General features: G+C 42.9%; 1 protein-coding gene across 3 annotated transcripts in view; it reads right to left on the bottom strand.

Annotated features, from left to right (window-relative positions):
- PKN2 (protein kinase N2) overlaps positions 1 to 16,540 on the bottom strand; it is a 793,532-nt gene that overhangs the window by 398,498 nt on the left and 378,494 nt on the right. Inside the window, exon 2 of one of the 3 annotated variants that reach the window (XM_085602129.1) lies at positions 11,205 to 11,295. The exons of the other annotated variants lie outside the window; for them this stretch is intronic. Within the exon in view, the coding sequence (XP_085458255.1) occupies positions 11,205 to 11,234 (30 nt within the window). The 5' untranslated portion in view covers positions 11,235 to 11,295. The remainder of the gene's footprint in view (positions 1 to 11,204; positions 11,296 to 16,540) is intronic. 3 annotated transcript variants of the gene reach the window in all.

The raw sequence follows: 16,540 nt of genomic DNA, 5'->3' as shown, positions 1-16,540 counted from the left end.
TTCTCACATTTGAACACTATCAGAGGGACTTACATCTAACGAACACTTCCACTACCTTCAGCTTAAACACTGGGCACGACACCCCCCAACCAGGGAGGCCGCCACATGAGACTTGACACCGATGGAGACCTTTGTGCGAAGGGTTGGTTCCATGAGGGGAGTGATTTCCTGCTTGTACAGTCTCCTGGTTTCCACAGCACGAGCCCCGAAGTCATGCTACACCTAATTTTGGGAACACACTTTGGGGAGGGAGGTGGCAGAGAGACACTGGAAACATCTGTGGTCTGATTTCGCCAAGAATAATCATTCACTAGAACTAAGAGAAGCCCGCTATAAGACCCTTTTCAACTGGTACCTTTTCCCCATGAAGCTTAGACAGATTTTTTCCACAGACTTCGGACCTGTGGTTTACTAGGGGACTTCTGTCACATTTGGTGGGACTGCCCAATCATTATACCGTTCTGGGAAGAGATACTGGCCCAAATAAAAGATATGTTAGGATACCCCATCCTGACTTCAGCAGACACTGTGCTACTAGGCCTTAGGGATTCGGTCTTGGAGCAGCAAACTAGAGCAGATAAGGCGATCATGTGGACATACCTGGGGGCGGCTAAAAAGGCTATCAGAGCCTCCTGGAAGAAGAAAGCAGCGCCAGTCCTGGCAGAGTGGCACTCTCGTCTGTGGAAAATACTTACCATGGAAAGGATGGCAGACATCTTTAGAGATGACGACAAGAACTTTGAATACAGATGGTGTGAAGTGGGAGGAGTACAAAAGGCCTACCGCTCGTGGTGTGCCCACCCACGATGAGGGACCTGCATCTGTTCCAGTTTTAGAGTTCTTCTAGGCTTGTCTACAAGCTTCTCCTAACAGCTCCTCTCCTAACTATATTCTTTCTATGAGGCATCTGCACCACCACCCAACTTACTCATGGCACAAAGTCATCTAAAGCAACAAAAAGGGCTTCTCCACCATAGGGAGGGTAGGGGGAGGGGAAGTTATAAACGTTATGAAAATGTTGTGTAGACCCAGTGGACGGAGAGTGGCATTTGATATAATGTTGATAATCCCGAGCATTAAGACACTGTATCCTGTAGCGTTGGGGGAACACGGGACTTGACTACACGAGGTATTGTGTCTGTTGCACACTCAATAAAAAGAAGTTTGACAAAAAAAAGGAAGTTGTGGGGGATAAGGCAACTTCCCTTTCTGCTCAAGAAAGCCTGCAATGAAAAAACAAACTTGCAATTTACTGAGCTGCTTCAAAAAAAAAAAAATCAGTAGATTGAATTTTGCTATGGAGAGCTATATTGGGATTGAAAATATCAACACCAAGGGAATCCATATGATTGAATAAGGCCTGAATCCAGCAGGGAAATCGTACTAATAACGTCCTTGTGAATGTCCTTGCGAATGTGGAATTTTGAGCTCTCGAGTTACATGCTTTACCCCTTGTTAGCACTGCTAGGAAAGATCATTAGACATCAGCTACGGACATTATGTAGGACTTTGTACTACTGTTCAAAAACCACTTGGGAAGGCAGAAGCTGAAGGACTCCTTTCATGATAAAGAATCAAAAGATCCCGATCAAAAAGAAACAAAACCCACACACCTTAGGTTGCGAATGGATGCAATGCTTGCTTAAAGATAATTTACCAGCTGATGCTAGCAGCCAGCACCTTCCAATAGCATCAACTTATTTTTTTTTATATTAGTAAATAAATTGTATTTCGGTTTCTTCCGGGTTTTGAGGAAAGGAATAATGTCAGGCTCAAATCTGGGTCACCTTTTAGTTGTAGATGGCGGGGCCTTGGCAGGAAATTTCAAAACATTAAATTAAAGTACTTGTCAAAATTGCAAAATCGAAATTTTAACTAGTCAACATGTATTGTCTGGGTGTTCAGCACGGCCTGAGATATGAGCGCGTCTTTTGAATCTCAATATATGAACCTTGAAGGAAAATTCCAAGCACAATGTTTAAGATTGATGGTAATGTGCACGATCACTGTAATATGATATATACTAACTGTGGTAGTAATGTGATTAATTTTTTGTACACCTGTGTGGTTGTAAAAGTCAACAAGAAACCTAATAAAAAGAAGAATGGAACAAACAGGAGAAGCCACTTCACCCAACCATCAAGAGACTTTAGTTAAATACCAGCTGCATATGCTCCGAGTGTGCCAGAACAGAACACCGATTAATAGCACAGGAATTGAAGCAAACAATCCCAGAACTGTCAGCAAGTTATTGCCATCCCCCCCCCCTCCTCCCACTGCACCGAAAACGTGAATCACGATTAAGAGAGGAGTAAAAGAACTGGGAAATGGATGACTGCAAGAGGGAGGGGAACCAAGCAGCCCTACCTCGATCCCGTCAGACAAAGCAGCAAGCTATTAATAGACGAGCTATTTCCAGACACGGCTTCTGAAGCCACTGGGACTCTGATGTGGAGAGCTGTGCCCAGCTCGAAGATCCAGTGATTGGACTTTAGCTAAAGACCCTCATCCCTGGGATGTAGTGGAGAAGAGGGGAGTGCAAACAACCACAGACAGAGTAATCCTGCCTGTACTGCAGGGAGTGCCCTGCGTGTACATCTCAGGTTGTGGGCTGACCTCCGGGTACTGAATTTCCCATTGTCCATTAGAATGTTTGTCCCGTTTCCAGCCATCTAGTAACCTTCGTATCTATCAGAGTTACTAGAATGTCGCTGTGCCACACAGAGGTGCCTGCTGGCCGAATGCCGTCTGTTGTATTGTTTAATTATGGGCTTAATCCTTTAGGTTTCACATAAAAAGGTACTGTAACTCCTTGGCCCTGCGCTGCAAATAAACGACCATCCTTCTGATGCTGCTTTACTCTTGCTATTTTGCTATATATAACTGCCTGGTGTATGAACCATCAACTGTAATATAACATTTTTGTACAGCGTCCCAGCCCTCGAAGCCCCGCCCGCGCTGTAGAAACAATACAAATAAAATTAACAAATCTTAACAGCTCGAGGGACTGCTGAAGCAAGTTGGAGACACCATTCTTCCTTGCTCGTTTACACCCACCAAAGCATTGTTCTTTCTGGCGTTATCTTTTGAACTGCTTGAGGCGGAGAGCGATTGAACACCAAGGCTACCTGCGTTAACAGATGTGCATGTGTCCAAATACACCGGCAACAGCAAGGCATGGAGGAAGGGCAGCCACGGTAAGGCCTACTGAGGTATAAAGCCAAGTAATAGCCTAGTATTTTTTCCAGGTCTAACACTGCATCTGCAGACTATCTTTAAGCAGAGTGAGCAATGAAAAGAAGTTCAGAAAAACACATCGAGCCGTGTCCCAAAGTTGGGCTCAGTCCACCTTCAGGCTCCTTCTGGGACACTTCTCAGAAACGAGGTGCGGATTAGAGTCCTTCTAGTTATTATGATGGATACACTTGAATTTAGAGATAAGAGGAACACCAAACTATTACATCCCAATGTCTGCGTGGCATCAATAGACATACCCAGTGGTTCAGACACCAGATTCCCTGCCAACTGAATTGCCCTGTGCTGTAGAACACGCTGGAAGCGTTAAAGATAGAAAATTACAGACCAAGTCGTTGAAAGTCCCGCCTAATTCAACCCTCAGAGACTCAAGCACTCACTGCAATGATCTAGGCGTAATGGGTTAGATTAGCGCATGGGGAATTCTACCTTATTACATGCAAAAGCCTGAATGTCATGTTTTTTTTTTGCTTTAAAAATAAAATGCACACTTCATTGCAAAAATTGTTTTACTAAACTGTTGCACAACTTTTTATACCCAATCTCTGTTCCTGTAAAATGTGTTTGATTGCAAGCCAATATTAAAAACAAGCACTTGCAAAGTCAATAGGTCTCGCATATGCAAGAGCTATTGGCTTTGCCAATGTGTTGTAACCATGTTGTAAACGAGCGTGGCAGCTGTTCAGCATTGCTTAAAGTTAGCAGCATTGAGGACAGTGCCATGGAGTTTTGTGGAGTGGAGAAGAGCACTGGAGTGTAGAGTGGCAGAGTGGAGTGTTTTGGAGTAGCATAGAGTAGCGTACAGAGGAGTGAAGTAGAGTGGACTGATTTAGAGTGAATTGTCATACAGTGTTGCAGTGTATAGTGGCGTAGAGTGCTGCAACGTTCAATGCAGCACCGTAGAATTCAGTGTTGTGGATTAGAGGGTTGCATAAAGGAGTGCAGTGGTGTAGAGTAGTGTGGACTAGAGTTGAGTGGCACAGAGCAGTGGCGCAGAGGTGCAGAGTGGCACAGAGCAGTGGCACAGAGGTGCAGAGTGGCACAGAGCAGAGGCACAGAGGTGCAGAGTGGCACAGAGCAGTGGCGCAGAGGTGCAGAGTGGCGCAGAGCAGAGGTGCAGAGTGGCGCAGAGCAGAGGTGCAGAGTGGCGCAGAGCAGAGGTGCAGAGTGGCGCAGAGCAGAGGTGCAGAGTGGCGCAGAGCAGAGGTGCAGAGTGGCGCAGAGCAGCGCAGTGGCACAGAGTAGTGGCACAGAGCGCAGTGGCACAGAGCGCAGTGGCACAGAGCGCAGCTGCGTACAATGCTTCGTGGAATGCAGTGGTATAGATTAGAAGTTTGCAAAGTAGAGTGACGTGGTGTAGATTCGAGGTTTGCAAAGCAGAGTGCAGTGGCGCAGAGTGCAACACAGTAGAATATCATGCTGTAAAGTGCAGTGACGTAGAGTGGAGTGCATCAGAGTCGTAGAGTAGAGAGATGCAGAGTAGAGCGGTGTAGGGCTCATTGGCATGGAATGCATTAGCGCAGAAATTAGAGTGGCATAGACTTCAGTAGCATAGAGTAGAGTGCTGCAGGATGCAGTGGTGTAGAGTAAAGTGATGAAGAGTAGAGTAGCGTAAAGTGCATTCACATAGAATACAGTGGTGAAGTGGAGTGTTGTAGAGTGTACTGGTGTATAATGGCCTACAGTAGAGTGGACTGGTTTAGAGAGCATTAGCTTAGAGTGTTGCAGATTATAATGGTGTAGAGTGCAGTGGCGTAGAGTGCAGCATCATACAATTCAGCATCGTAGAATGCAGTGGTGCAGATAAGAGTGGTGGTTAGTAGAGTGCAGTGGTGCAGAGTGGAGCATAGTGCAGTGGCAGAGAGTGGCATAGAGTGGAGTGATGCAGAGTAGAGTGGCATAGAGTTTAGTGGCGGGGAATGCAGTGGTGAACAGAGCAGTGGCATGAAGAGCAGTGGCATACAATAGAGTGGAGTTGTGTAGAGAGCAGTGGCATGAAGAGCAGTGGCATACAATAGAGTGGAGTTGTGTAGAGAGCAGTGGAGTAGAGTAAAGCGGCACAGAGAGCAGTGGAGTAGAGTAAAGCGGCACAGAGAGCAGTGGAGTAGAGTAAAGCGGCACAGAGAGCAGTGGAGTAGAGCGGCAGAGAGAGCAGTGGTGCAGGGGAGAGTGGTGCAGGGGAGAGTGGTGCAGGGGAGAGTGGTGCAGGGGAGAGTGGTGCAGAGATACAAATCAACTGGCAGAGAGAGGTGGCGTACAGTAGATTGTTTCAGAGTGGACTGGAGATGGGCAGAGTGCAGTGGCATAGAATGGAGTGGCATTTAGTGTAATGGAGTAGAGTAAGGTGGTGTAGGGTGCAGTGGCACAGAGTCGTTGTTTTTTTGTCTTTAAAGGCCACCTTGAAGCATTTATGTGTTACATATATTACTCCTTGGCAGATTGTTGTTTCTGCTCCTAAAAGCCAAGCATATAACATAACATCAGCACAACACTAAAGAGTGAAGGATTTTGTACCCTTGAAAAATGGATTGTCTTCGCAATGTGTCATTCTCATGTTGTTCACAAGCCACATGACAAATTTAGACGCTTTCAGGCATGCTGCACAGTGCCCTTACTGCTCTGTGAAACTTGGCTAAAAAAAAATATTGGCCAATAGAGCTTGCATATGGGAGACCTATAGGCTTTGCCAATGCTTGGTTGTTGTATGGTCGCTGGGTCACAAATCAGTTTGCCCGAGATCACACAGATTTGCGCTAAAACAGATATTAGAACTATGATCTCAAAATTTGCATGCAGAGAACTGAAGGCACTGGGCTACCACTCTTTGCTAAACTCAATTCTTGTAATCTCACCATTTTTACCCTGAATAGTGCAGATCATGGGTGGGGAATTATTGTAAAATATCTACTAGTCCAAGTGACGAGAAACTTCAAAATCTTCTTGTCATGTAGAACAGGTTATTTACCTTTGGTAACGCTCTTCCTGGTGGATACTTGGCCTAACTGCAGATTTTTTGCCTTTAGAATATGCCTAGGCACTAGACTGTATACAGAAGCTTTTCATAGCAGCTCCCATGTGATGCTAAGTGGTGCCATGTATAGAATCCTAACAAGAGTTCAAGTACTGCATTACACAAAACACAAACTACACAATTCAAACAAGCAAAACATTATTACTACTAGTGGTGCCACGTGACTCCACATAGACCTTCCGCCACGCAAGTGGCCAAGCGGAATCGCATATAATTGCCACTCTGAACGCAGCCGTCAATCTCTTGCTAGATTCTTTCCAAACACTTGGACACGGAGCACAAAATAATTGGTGGTATCGGTGAGCAGAGCTCTGATCTGGGACGTTTTCAGCTGGTAAAAGAGACCACTCCACAGAATGGGGAGGTGGGAAGGTAGTGAGGAATCAACAGTGAGATAGAGTATCCACCAGAAAGAGTATTATTAAAAGGTAAGTAACTTGTTTTTCTGTTGGATATTTTTAACTGCTGATTCTGGACCTACAGAATTCATACCAAAGCAGTACCTCCTTAAGCGGAGAGCCAGCTGAGTAGGCTCAGGTCAGAAAATCTTTGAGGACCACACAGGTGAAATGCCCTTCCTGACGGAGCTGGTGGTCAAAGAAGGAGTGCTTTGTGAATGTGTGCCCGGATGCCCGCGTCATGGCCTGAAAAATGTAAAGGACAGGCACTCCGCATGCCAAGGCAGTGGTGGAAGCCTTTGCCTTGGTGGAATGGGCTATCAGACCTTACGGATGCTGCTTTTTAGCTAATGCATAGCATATCTTAATGGAAAGGACTATCCAACTCGCCAGAGGTCTTTTCTGCGCAGCCTGTCCTTTTTTTGCCCACCTAAGAGAGACTCCTAAAAGTTGATTGTACACTTTGCAAGATCAATATAAAAGCTTAAAGCTTTTACGGAGTGTGAATTGAAAATATATTTCATCACTTCATCATATATAGCACAGTCTTTCTTTCTTTGCATTTTCCTTTATTATTGCACAATTATTGAGGAATTGATTGTTCTCTGTATTTCAATTGTCAGAGGCCCTTGTTCCCTTAAAAAGGAGTTCTTATTATAGCAGAGCTATTGATCGATCATTGCTCTAATTAAACCAATGTTCTTTCTTACTTTAGTTTCTGAAGAACTGTCTTACAAATTTCCCTTTTAAATTTGGTACCAAGCATTCGGTTGAATTTCTAAAATGTTACAGTAAATAAACTCAGATTTTTCTTGCACGCCAGTGCCTATGTTGCCAACTGAGCACAATCAATCAGATGCTTTCCACTTGAACACATTTATAAATTATGTAATTTATGAGGAAATCATTTTGTGTCATTGTGTGCAGCACCTTGTTTGCCAAAATTGTGAGAATATACCAAGTATTATGTTTTATCAACGACTGGGCAGGCATATTTTACCATTAGATAAACTCAGCAAAGTCATCTAAGTCAAAACGTTGGGCTACACTTATTTGTAAAGCCCACTGTTCAACCAAGGGTATCTTGGCGCTGAATAACACGTTTGTTACCCAACTCAATGGTACTCATTTTATCGACCTCAGAAGGATGAAAGGCTGAATGGACCCGCCTGGATTTGAACCTGTGACCATGAGGTCAAATACAGGCTCTTATAGTGGATGCATTTGTCCACTAAGCCACCAGACCTGGCTTTAAATGTACCGCACGGAAGTTTAGCTTACACATGCAAAAGCTGGTTTGCATTCAAGAGAATTCACTCGAATAGAGATTTGTTTATCAGCACTTCTACTCAGAAGGGCTGGAAGTAGTCCAGAAGAGGTTGTTACAGGGCCAGAATGCCCAGCAAGTTTGTATACATTTACAAAGCTGCACAGTTTAGAGGGTTCAAAAACTCCTATCTGACCCCTTCACAACCAGGGCAAGGCCAGGACTAAAACATTTATCGAGGTCTGAAGATGAACTTACAAAAATGTGGCGATGTTGACTAAGAAAATGTGGCGATGTTGACTAAGGAGTTTCTCTATCCCCCCCCCCCCCCCCCCCCCCCCGGAGAAAAACAGTTAAAACAAGTAATTTTGCAGTTGCTCAGCATAATTTTGCAAGAACAAGTATATCTGATTCTGCGATAAAAGAATTTAAAAAAGACTTTGTTAAGAAGTACGTCTGGAACCATGGCAATATCGTAAGACTTCTAGGTCTACTTTCGTAAACTTGTGAATTTTCGAAAGTCGTAATCTGGACCCTTGCAATTTGATAGACGTGGGTGCACTTTCATGACTAAGAATTGGGCCCCTATTTTTGTTTGTTTGGTACATTTTGCACATTACAGTTATACACCGATACTCCCATATTGTAATTTTTAATACTGGCATGATCTAACACTTTTTATTAAATGAATATTTAGAAAAAACTGTCCACTCTCGCCCATTTGTTTCCAGTTGCACATGTATTTGGGATACATTTTATTTTGAAGGCTAACAAACTCTATGATAGTTTAGCAAAGCTGTTTGCAACCTTTGTGCGCTTTTTAGGTCTCGCCTACGCAGCACGCATGCGAGGACCTTTTGCCGTCGTGCAGCTCTTTTTTGAAGCACATACGAGTGCACAGCAGCGCACCACAAACACGAGTATGTGCTTTGAAAAAGAACACACTGCGCGCGTACGCATACACGCACGCACCGCATTACTTTTAAATTCAGCCTTATATCCGCATTGCTTTAAAATATCAGCACCACTCCCGGGCAAGAAATATCAGCGTTAGTAAATGTGTTTTAACATTTCCGCATTGCTTTTAAATATAAGCCTTATATCCGCATTGTTTTAAAATATCAGCACCACTCCCGGGCAAGAAATATCAGCATTAGTGAATGTGCTTTAACGCATCCGCATTGCTTTTAAATATCAGCCTTATATCCGCATTGCTTTAAAATATCAGCATTAGAGAACGTGCTTTTAAATATACGCATTGCTTACAAATATCAGCCTTAGTTATTCACTTATGCACGGGCCTCTTTGTTAATTTGTATTCTCCCACAGGGAAAGGTAACATTAGCTGTGTGCTTTGAAATTTAAGCATTCGCTATTCACTCGTGCACACATTTTCTTTTACTGGGACAAGCACACGGGTGGCGTGCACGTTTTTTTTTAATTAGCCATTCACGCACGCAACACTCCCGGGCAAGAAATCTCGCATTAGTGAATGTGCTTTAACATTTCCGCATTGCTTACAAATATAAGACTTATATTGCACCTTTCCCATCCCACCAACCACCTCTCTGAGTTGCTGCTTCCCATTCCCCCACCTCTCCCAGCCATCCTTCATTGCACACACCCCCTTCTTCCGTCTTTTCATTGTTTCTGCCCCAATCATAGTCGTGGGCTACTGTGCAACATCGGTCGTCTATTTTAATTTTAGTAGACTCAAGAGACTGCAAAATGCTTGGCATCTTGAAAGTGGACTAGCATGGACATCAGTGCCTATTTGATGTGGCATGGGAGTTCTTAGTATGTTTGTGCGGCTTATTCACACCCTCATTTTGCTGGATTTGTTTTAGCTCTATTAGACAATAGTTTGCTTTTCTTCCACTTAAGTTGCATCTCAAAGCTGGATTCTGAAGTCACACTTTGTGCACTTCGATGTTTCATGGGTCCACTTGTTTAGCTGGTATTTTCATTGTGCCTGTATTACTCCCTCACGTCCCCCATAGTAAACACGCTCATGAGTCCTGCCCGCCTACGCCGTGGCCCTCGCCTTATTAATGCCTAGTCCCTACCCCTTACGTACATTATTTCATCGACTCTCCCCCACACACGAAGTTAAAATATGTTCTTGTACTCAAGCCACTTGCTACATTTTGTTAGTCACCCTATTCACTGTATTGAGTGGTTTATCATTTTATCTGGATACAAGTGCCATGTGAAATATTGCAAGTGAGCCAAACGGTTCGAGTGTGGTCGGAGGGTGCATCTTGAGGGCAAAGTCCAATAAACATGCTGTATGCTTCTATTTTTTTCTCGCTCTAAATCAAAATGATAAATGTATTAATAAACACGCACACACCGCATTGCTTTTAAAGAACAGCCTTAGTTATTCACTTGTGCACGGGTCTTTTTTTTTTAATTATTAGTCATTCACGCACGCAACGCAGTTAACTGTAGTTCGCGCACTCTGTCAATTTTCTGGGGGGTTGTATTCTCCCACAGGGAAAGGTAACATTAGCTGTGTGCTTCTAAATTTAAGCATTAGTTATTCACTTGTGCAAACATTTTCTTTTACTGGGACAAGCACGCGTGTGGCGTACATGGCTCTTTTTTTTTTTAATTAGCCATTGGCATAACCAATAGGTCTCGCCTTTGAGACCTTATAAGTATTTAGTTATGCAGCACAATATCATTGGTACAACAGCATCAGCTGTTGCATGGCTAAACACTTATAAAGGTCCCAAAAGGCGAGATCTATTGGCTATGCCAATGCTTGTTTCTAATAGCAGCTACTTTTTGAATACATGGTTTGCTTTCAGAATAAAATCACCGATCATGTTTTCACTCTACTGTAAGTACTGACATATAATGGAGGAGGATTCTGGGAACCTTAGAGCCGCCAGTTGCTACATTTTGCAAACATATATCCACTTTTTTTTATATTTGAACCACTGTCCGTAACACAAGCCTTGCTGGCAGCTCAGTGGATTTTCTGAGCGGTCGATCTCCATAACAGTAAAGGTTTTGCATTAATTATCAGTGTACAATTTTAAATTTAGGCATATGCCTATAGATCTTGCCTTGGCAGTAGACTACCTTCATTCCCTCAACTATGTTGTGGCATTATAAAATGGCAACCAAAGGATTTGTGCTGCAGGAGTTTTAGCCAACTTCTTCTCCCGGGGACAGTAGTAAACATTATGCTTTTGACTCCAAACAATATTTTCTGTCCATCAGGCAATAGGATTTTTTTACATACCTGCGGGTCCTGAATTATATAGGTCGACATAGTGTAGACTTTATGGTGAAGGAAATGAACCTTGACCTGCGATGATCGGCATAATGTGCTCCTACATGGGACAAGAGAAAAGATACTTGCATTGTACCATTCACACTGGGGCGGGGGAGGTGGGGAGTCTACACGCTTTACCCTATATATTTGGATTTTGCAAACTCGTGATGTATCATGGCATGTGGAGACTGGGACTACAACAATTCTGAAATAGAGAAATTTGATCATTTCTTCATTTGATCATACAAAGATATATGAAAGCACTAAAGAAGCTCATTTCATGAACGAAGCGCGCTGGCTTTTTTTTTTATAAATTAAAATGAAGTAAATAAAGAAGAGAAATTAGACGCTTTGGACTTTATCATCCGGTGCACCTTCCCATATTATTTTCTTCATATGTTTCTGCTCTAAAGCAGCTCCAATCTACGGCTGGTGCTAGGGTACGTGTGCACTAGAATTTACTTTACGGAACGTTGAGAGAGGTGCTATTTCCTGCTGTCCGACGCTGGTTTTTGGTGTGTAACATTTAATAGGATACATTCAAGGCACTGAATTATTTCCAATTAGCAAAAAGTACGGAAGGCTTTGTGTACATTGCTACAATACATGGAGACAGAAGAGACACACTATGAAAAGCTCCATGTAGAAAGCGGAAATGCTAAATACCTACCTGAAATTGAGGAAAAGCATGTAGCACTCGTAGGCAGCAGCAGATAAAGAGGGGGCCTACCTTGGTAAACATTCTCTGGCCTGCCAACATAGGGCGTGAAAGATCAAGTAACACCATTGCTTGGTTGTTGTGCAACAACAGAGATATCACTACCATTCAGGTTGAGGAGGGAATACAGGCCGCAGAGAGTGAAGTCTATTGAGAAAATGACATCATATGAAACTGTATACAGCCAGACAGCAATACTCCACCACACAAACAGAACAGTACCTGGACGGAGTAGTGCTGGCGGTTAGAAGGCACATATTGACAACTCCTATGCAAGCTGGTCTAGGACCAAAATTAGGACAGCCATTCACAGTTTTGCAGGATGGAAGGAGCCAGAGGTGGACGGACTCGAGGCAGAAGTTTATGAGGCCCATAAAGGCTTATTGTCATACCTGTGAATAGTGTAAAAGGAGGCTTGCGAAGACAGTGTCAGCCTCAGTTATACGAGGGAAGCAGTGATTATGACACTTCACAAACCTGGAAAGCATGAGGCAGCCTGCCAGTCGTATAGGCCTCGTTCCCAAGCAAGCACATGCAGTAAACTTCTAGCCAAAGTGATAAATAATCTCTGGTCCCACTGAGAGGGCTGGTGCTGCCCAATCAGGCTGAATTGATCACTAAATCACCACATGGCAAAACCTGGATACACAACTTATGATCATACAACAGCTGATGCCTAAACTTGAGGTGGTGTGGCATTCTTGAATGCCGAGAAAGCCTTTAAAAATTGCTTGAATGGTCATTCCTAATGGCCTGTGTATATATATGCTTATTGCTGCTATACCCCTCCCCTCAAGCCAGATTAAAAAGACGGCTCCATGAAGCATTTGACATTCACAAAAAGACAAGATGTGGTGCCCCCATTATCTCCTGCTATTGGTCATTGTAATGGAGCATCTGGCATGCTGGGGAGTGCCACATCTATAGAGGGCGAATGTTCACGAAGGGGAGACTACTAATATCCAAGTATGCAGATGACATTATGTTTTTCATTAAGGTGCCAAAGAAAATCTCTACCCGGAGATTCAGGATACTATCCACTTTGCGGATACTCTGGTATTACAATTAGCAAAAAAACAGAGGTCTTCTTCTTACATCAATCACAAACCCGTCTGATTAGGAATATCCAGTCAGATGGTGCACATAGCTAGGAGTGAAGATTCACAGGGACTACAAAGTCATGAGCAGTGATAATTAGGGAAAAGTTGAGAGTAAACTAGCTGGACAAGAGGATCAGTGCATGAAACCATCCCCATCAAGAAGCAGGACAAATTGCAGTGATTAAAATGTTGGTATTTCTAAAGCTGCTATAGCCATTTGCTGATATTCCGATACCATGTTCCTTTTCCAAACTAAGATCTTTATTAACTCTCTTCATATGAGTAGGTAAACAACCATGTATAAACTGGGAAGTTTTAACTGTTCTATACTTTTAAGGGGGACATGGGAAGAACACTTTAATGCACCACAGGCCTACTGCGAGATATACTGGTGCCAACTGCCAGCCACATTTAAAAGTGCAGGGGAGCTGACAGAGGGGTTGCCTTACAAACCAGAGAGACATCGAGAACATAAAAACCCAACAACGGTGAAATCGGTGGCAACAATGAGCTGGGCCAAGCAAGAGCTGGTTAGAAACAGGATTAATGTCCAGCTATCCTTTGCTGCCCCCTTGAAACATATGCCTCTCTTTCCCGCCCTTCCCCCAACTATCGAAAAAAATCGATACGGCTGGACCCGGTTGGGCACTTGTGTGCAGACAAGACATTTCTGACTTTACATCAATATAAGCGGAAACGGGGCGACAGCAATAGATTTGAATACTTTAGAATAGCGCACTGCATAGTCCGCATACCTTACCTTAGGCACCGCAAAGACCCTAATAGATTTTAGCCCCACACCTAAATTATATTATCACACAACACCAGGTTTTAGGGGTTTGGGATGTGTAAGGGGAGTGGGGAGAGGATCTCTAGACTATACAAGATGGCAAATGCTATAAAGAACAATATCTATACAGAAAGCAGAGGTCATGGGTAGCAGATATATCGGAGGTACTGGATGATAATCGTTGTCAATACTGCTTTTCCTAGAGGACTTCAGTATCAATGGTTTACAGGCATAAAGTATTATGGCTCAAGATTTTACAGTTTTTGTATTATACTCCAGTGCTACTAAATAAGACTGATCCCTAAAAACAGCCAAAAATGCTGGGAGGTACCATGCTATACCCGCAGACTACTCCCACACAGTATGAAACTGTCCACATGTGCAAACCCACTGTAAGCAAATGATAACTTGTCTGTCGAAAATCATGAACATGACCCTATACCCTCGCCTTTACTAGCATTGCTGGTTTATGTCCAGAAAACTTCAAAATCGTTTAAGAGGTTGACAGCATTAGGGCTACCTTTACAGAAAGAGAGTGGCAATAACATGGTTAGCTGAAACAGTGCTGTGATTAAGAGGCTGGTTGCAAGGCAAGGCCATATGCAGTGACTGAGCTGTCACATGCGCTTCTTTACAGAATGAGTCAGCCAAGTTAAAGGATATTTGGGGCCACTGAGGACCTACCTGACTCATATTGGACAGTTCACTTTGATGTAGGTATATGGACATAAACATACCAAAAACTTAATAATTTCAAAAAGGCTTGCCGCTGAGGTGCCTGGTAGTCGTCAGAGGAATACGCTGGAACACCAGTTCATAAGTTGACCCGTTGAGTAATAACTTTAGTAGGCCCTACTGTTCTGTGTGTAGGCATTCAGAGAGCTAAAAAAAGAATTGGTGTACTTATGGCGTTGAGCAAAGATTAACTATATTGAAAGTGATGGCCGGTGCTTTGGGGATATATTTTTTCTATAGTTGTCACTTCTGGCTGTAAGTTTGTTACTGCTGTTCTACAGTTAAGTTTCCTTTTCCGTGATGAATGTATTCATGCATTTGGGAAACTAATTAAAATATTTTTTTAAATCTGAAGGCCCTGTTGAAGTTTGCTTGCCTGCCCTGCTGCAGACATTCTCTATAAGAAAACTTGTGACACTACCAAATGCCTGAAGATTGCTCTACCCATCCAAACAAAATTGAAGGCGTGCTGCTGGCTGTCAGTGTTCTGAATATTTGCTGATCCACTCAAACGCCACAGAAGATACAAAGGCAGGCTCCTTGAGAGCTCAAATGCCAACACATGCAGGTGAGACAGTGATGACTGCCTTGTGAGTATGCCCCTTCCAACACCAACTTTTTTAATTCATTTTATTTAGTCCCTTTTAGCCCTGCCATGTGTGATGGTTCAAACCTGGATTGCTATCCAACTATGCAGATGCAGAGACCTTTGAGGTCTGCCCAACATACTCTTGGACCTGTAGCCCAGAGTACCTAAAGTGGGAGTCGAGCCCCTAAGTCCTGAAAGTTGATACAAGGACTCATTTTCCTTGCAGGTACTTTTACACCTTAGTTGCTACTGAGTTTGACTGCTTTGTGCTGTTTAGATGTTTGCAAACCCTTATGGTCACCAACCTTAATTGAATTAAAAGTTACCAAATAACTTTTTTACTGGATGGACTGCGATCCTCTATTTTGCTACATTGTCAGTTTAGTTTTTAACAACAGGAATTGTTTGCAAACCAGGGTTTGTTTTTGTAGTGCGTTGCATAGGTTCAGTTCGATCCATAGAAGGAGGGTTCCAAGGTTCGTGAACATTAAAGTTCCACCAACAGGCAACAATTTTAGTCAAAGGTATTCGTTTCATTGCTGTATATTTTATTATCTAATTTATACGCGTATCAGTTTACCGCTGGAGATTTCCTTCCTGGTTGTTAGATTTATCAGTTTATTGTTTCCATACAGTTACATTTTGTGTAAGCTTTATCTTCTTGTCACTGTTGATATTGTAAATATTTTTACAATATATATGCAATATTAAGTGTTAGGCAACAAACAACCCTGTCTGGGCAATATTTCTCTATCACAACTATAATAATTATGGTTTACTGTACATAAAGTCATTCCACACTCCTCCGTTCAGTAAAGCCTAGACTGCTCATCCGCATCCATATAGAGTTAAGGAGGATTAGGTAAGGTCTACTTTCTCTTGCAGACTTGGTATCTCGGGCATGGTTTAGAGGACCCTCAGCTTTCTCCTTTTTGCCTGACACTAAAAGTAAACAAACCATTGCAAGGGTCAATCTGCTAAATGGATTTAATGTAAAATGAGGGCAATATTTGAGCTTTATGCGCTGACGCAATGAGGTCTACATGCTCAACAGCATTTAGAAGACAAGAGACCAGTTACATTGAATTACATTTAAAAGGGGGGATACCCGATATAGTTTGTCACAAGCGAGGAAGTTTCTTTTGATAAATTGGTGAAAACATTAGTATCCAGCTAAATACAGACAATGCAAAGCAACTGCAGAAAATGATAGGTCTTGTAACCCATAGATTGACAACTTGTTCTCGCACAAATCTGAATGAGCGATTTGCTTCATTTATGAGGTCAAAAATGCTAAAAGTGTGCAATATATTTGCAATAAAGAAATGTAATTACCTTGTGGGACTTGTGGGTAGGGTTGTCACCTTTCCA

The sequence above is a fragment of the Triturus cristatus genome, chromosome 4_2 (assembly GCF_964204655.1).
Source record: "Triturus cristatus chromosome 4_2, aTriCri1.1, whole genome shotgun sequence".
In the NCBI taxonomy this organism is placed as follows: Eukaryota; Metazoa; Chordata; class Amphibia; order Caudata; family Salamandridae; genus Triturus; species Triturus cristatus.
The sequence above is the reverse complement of the archived record's forward strand: the minus strand, read 5'-3'. Positions and strand labels throughout refer to the sequence as shown.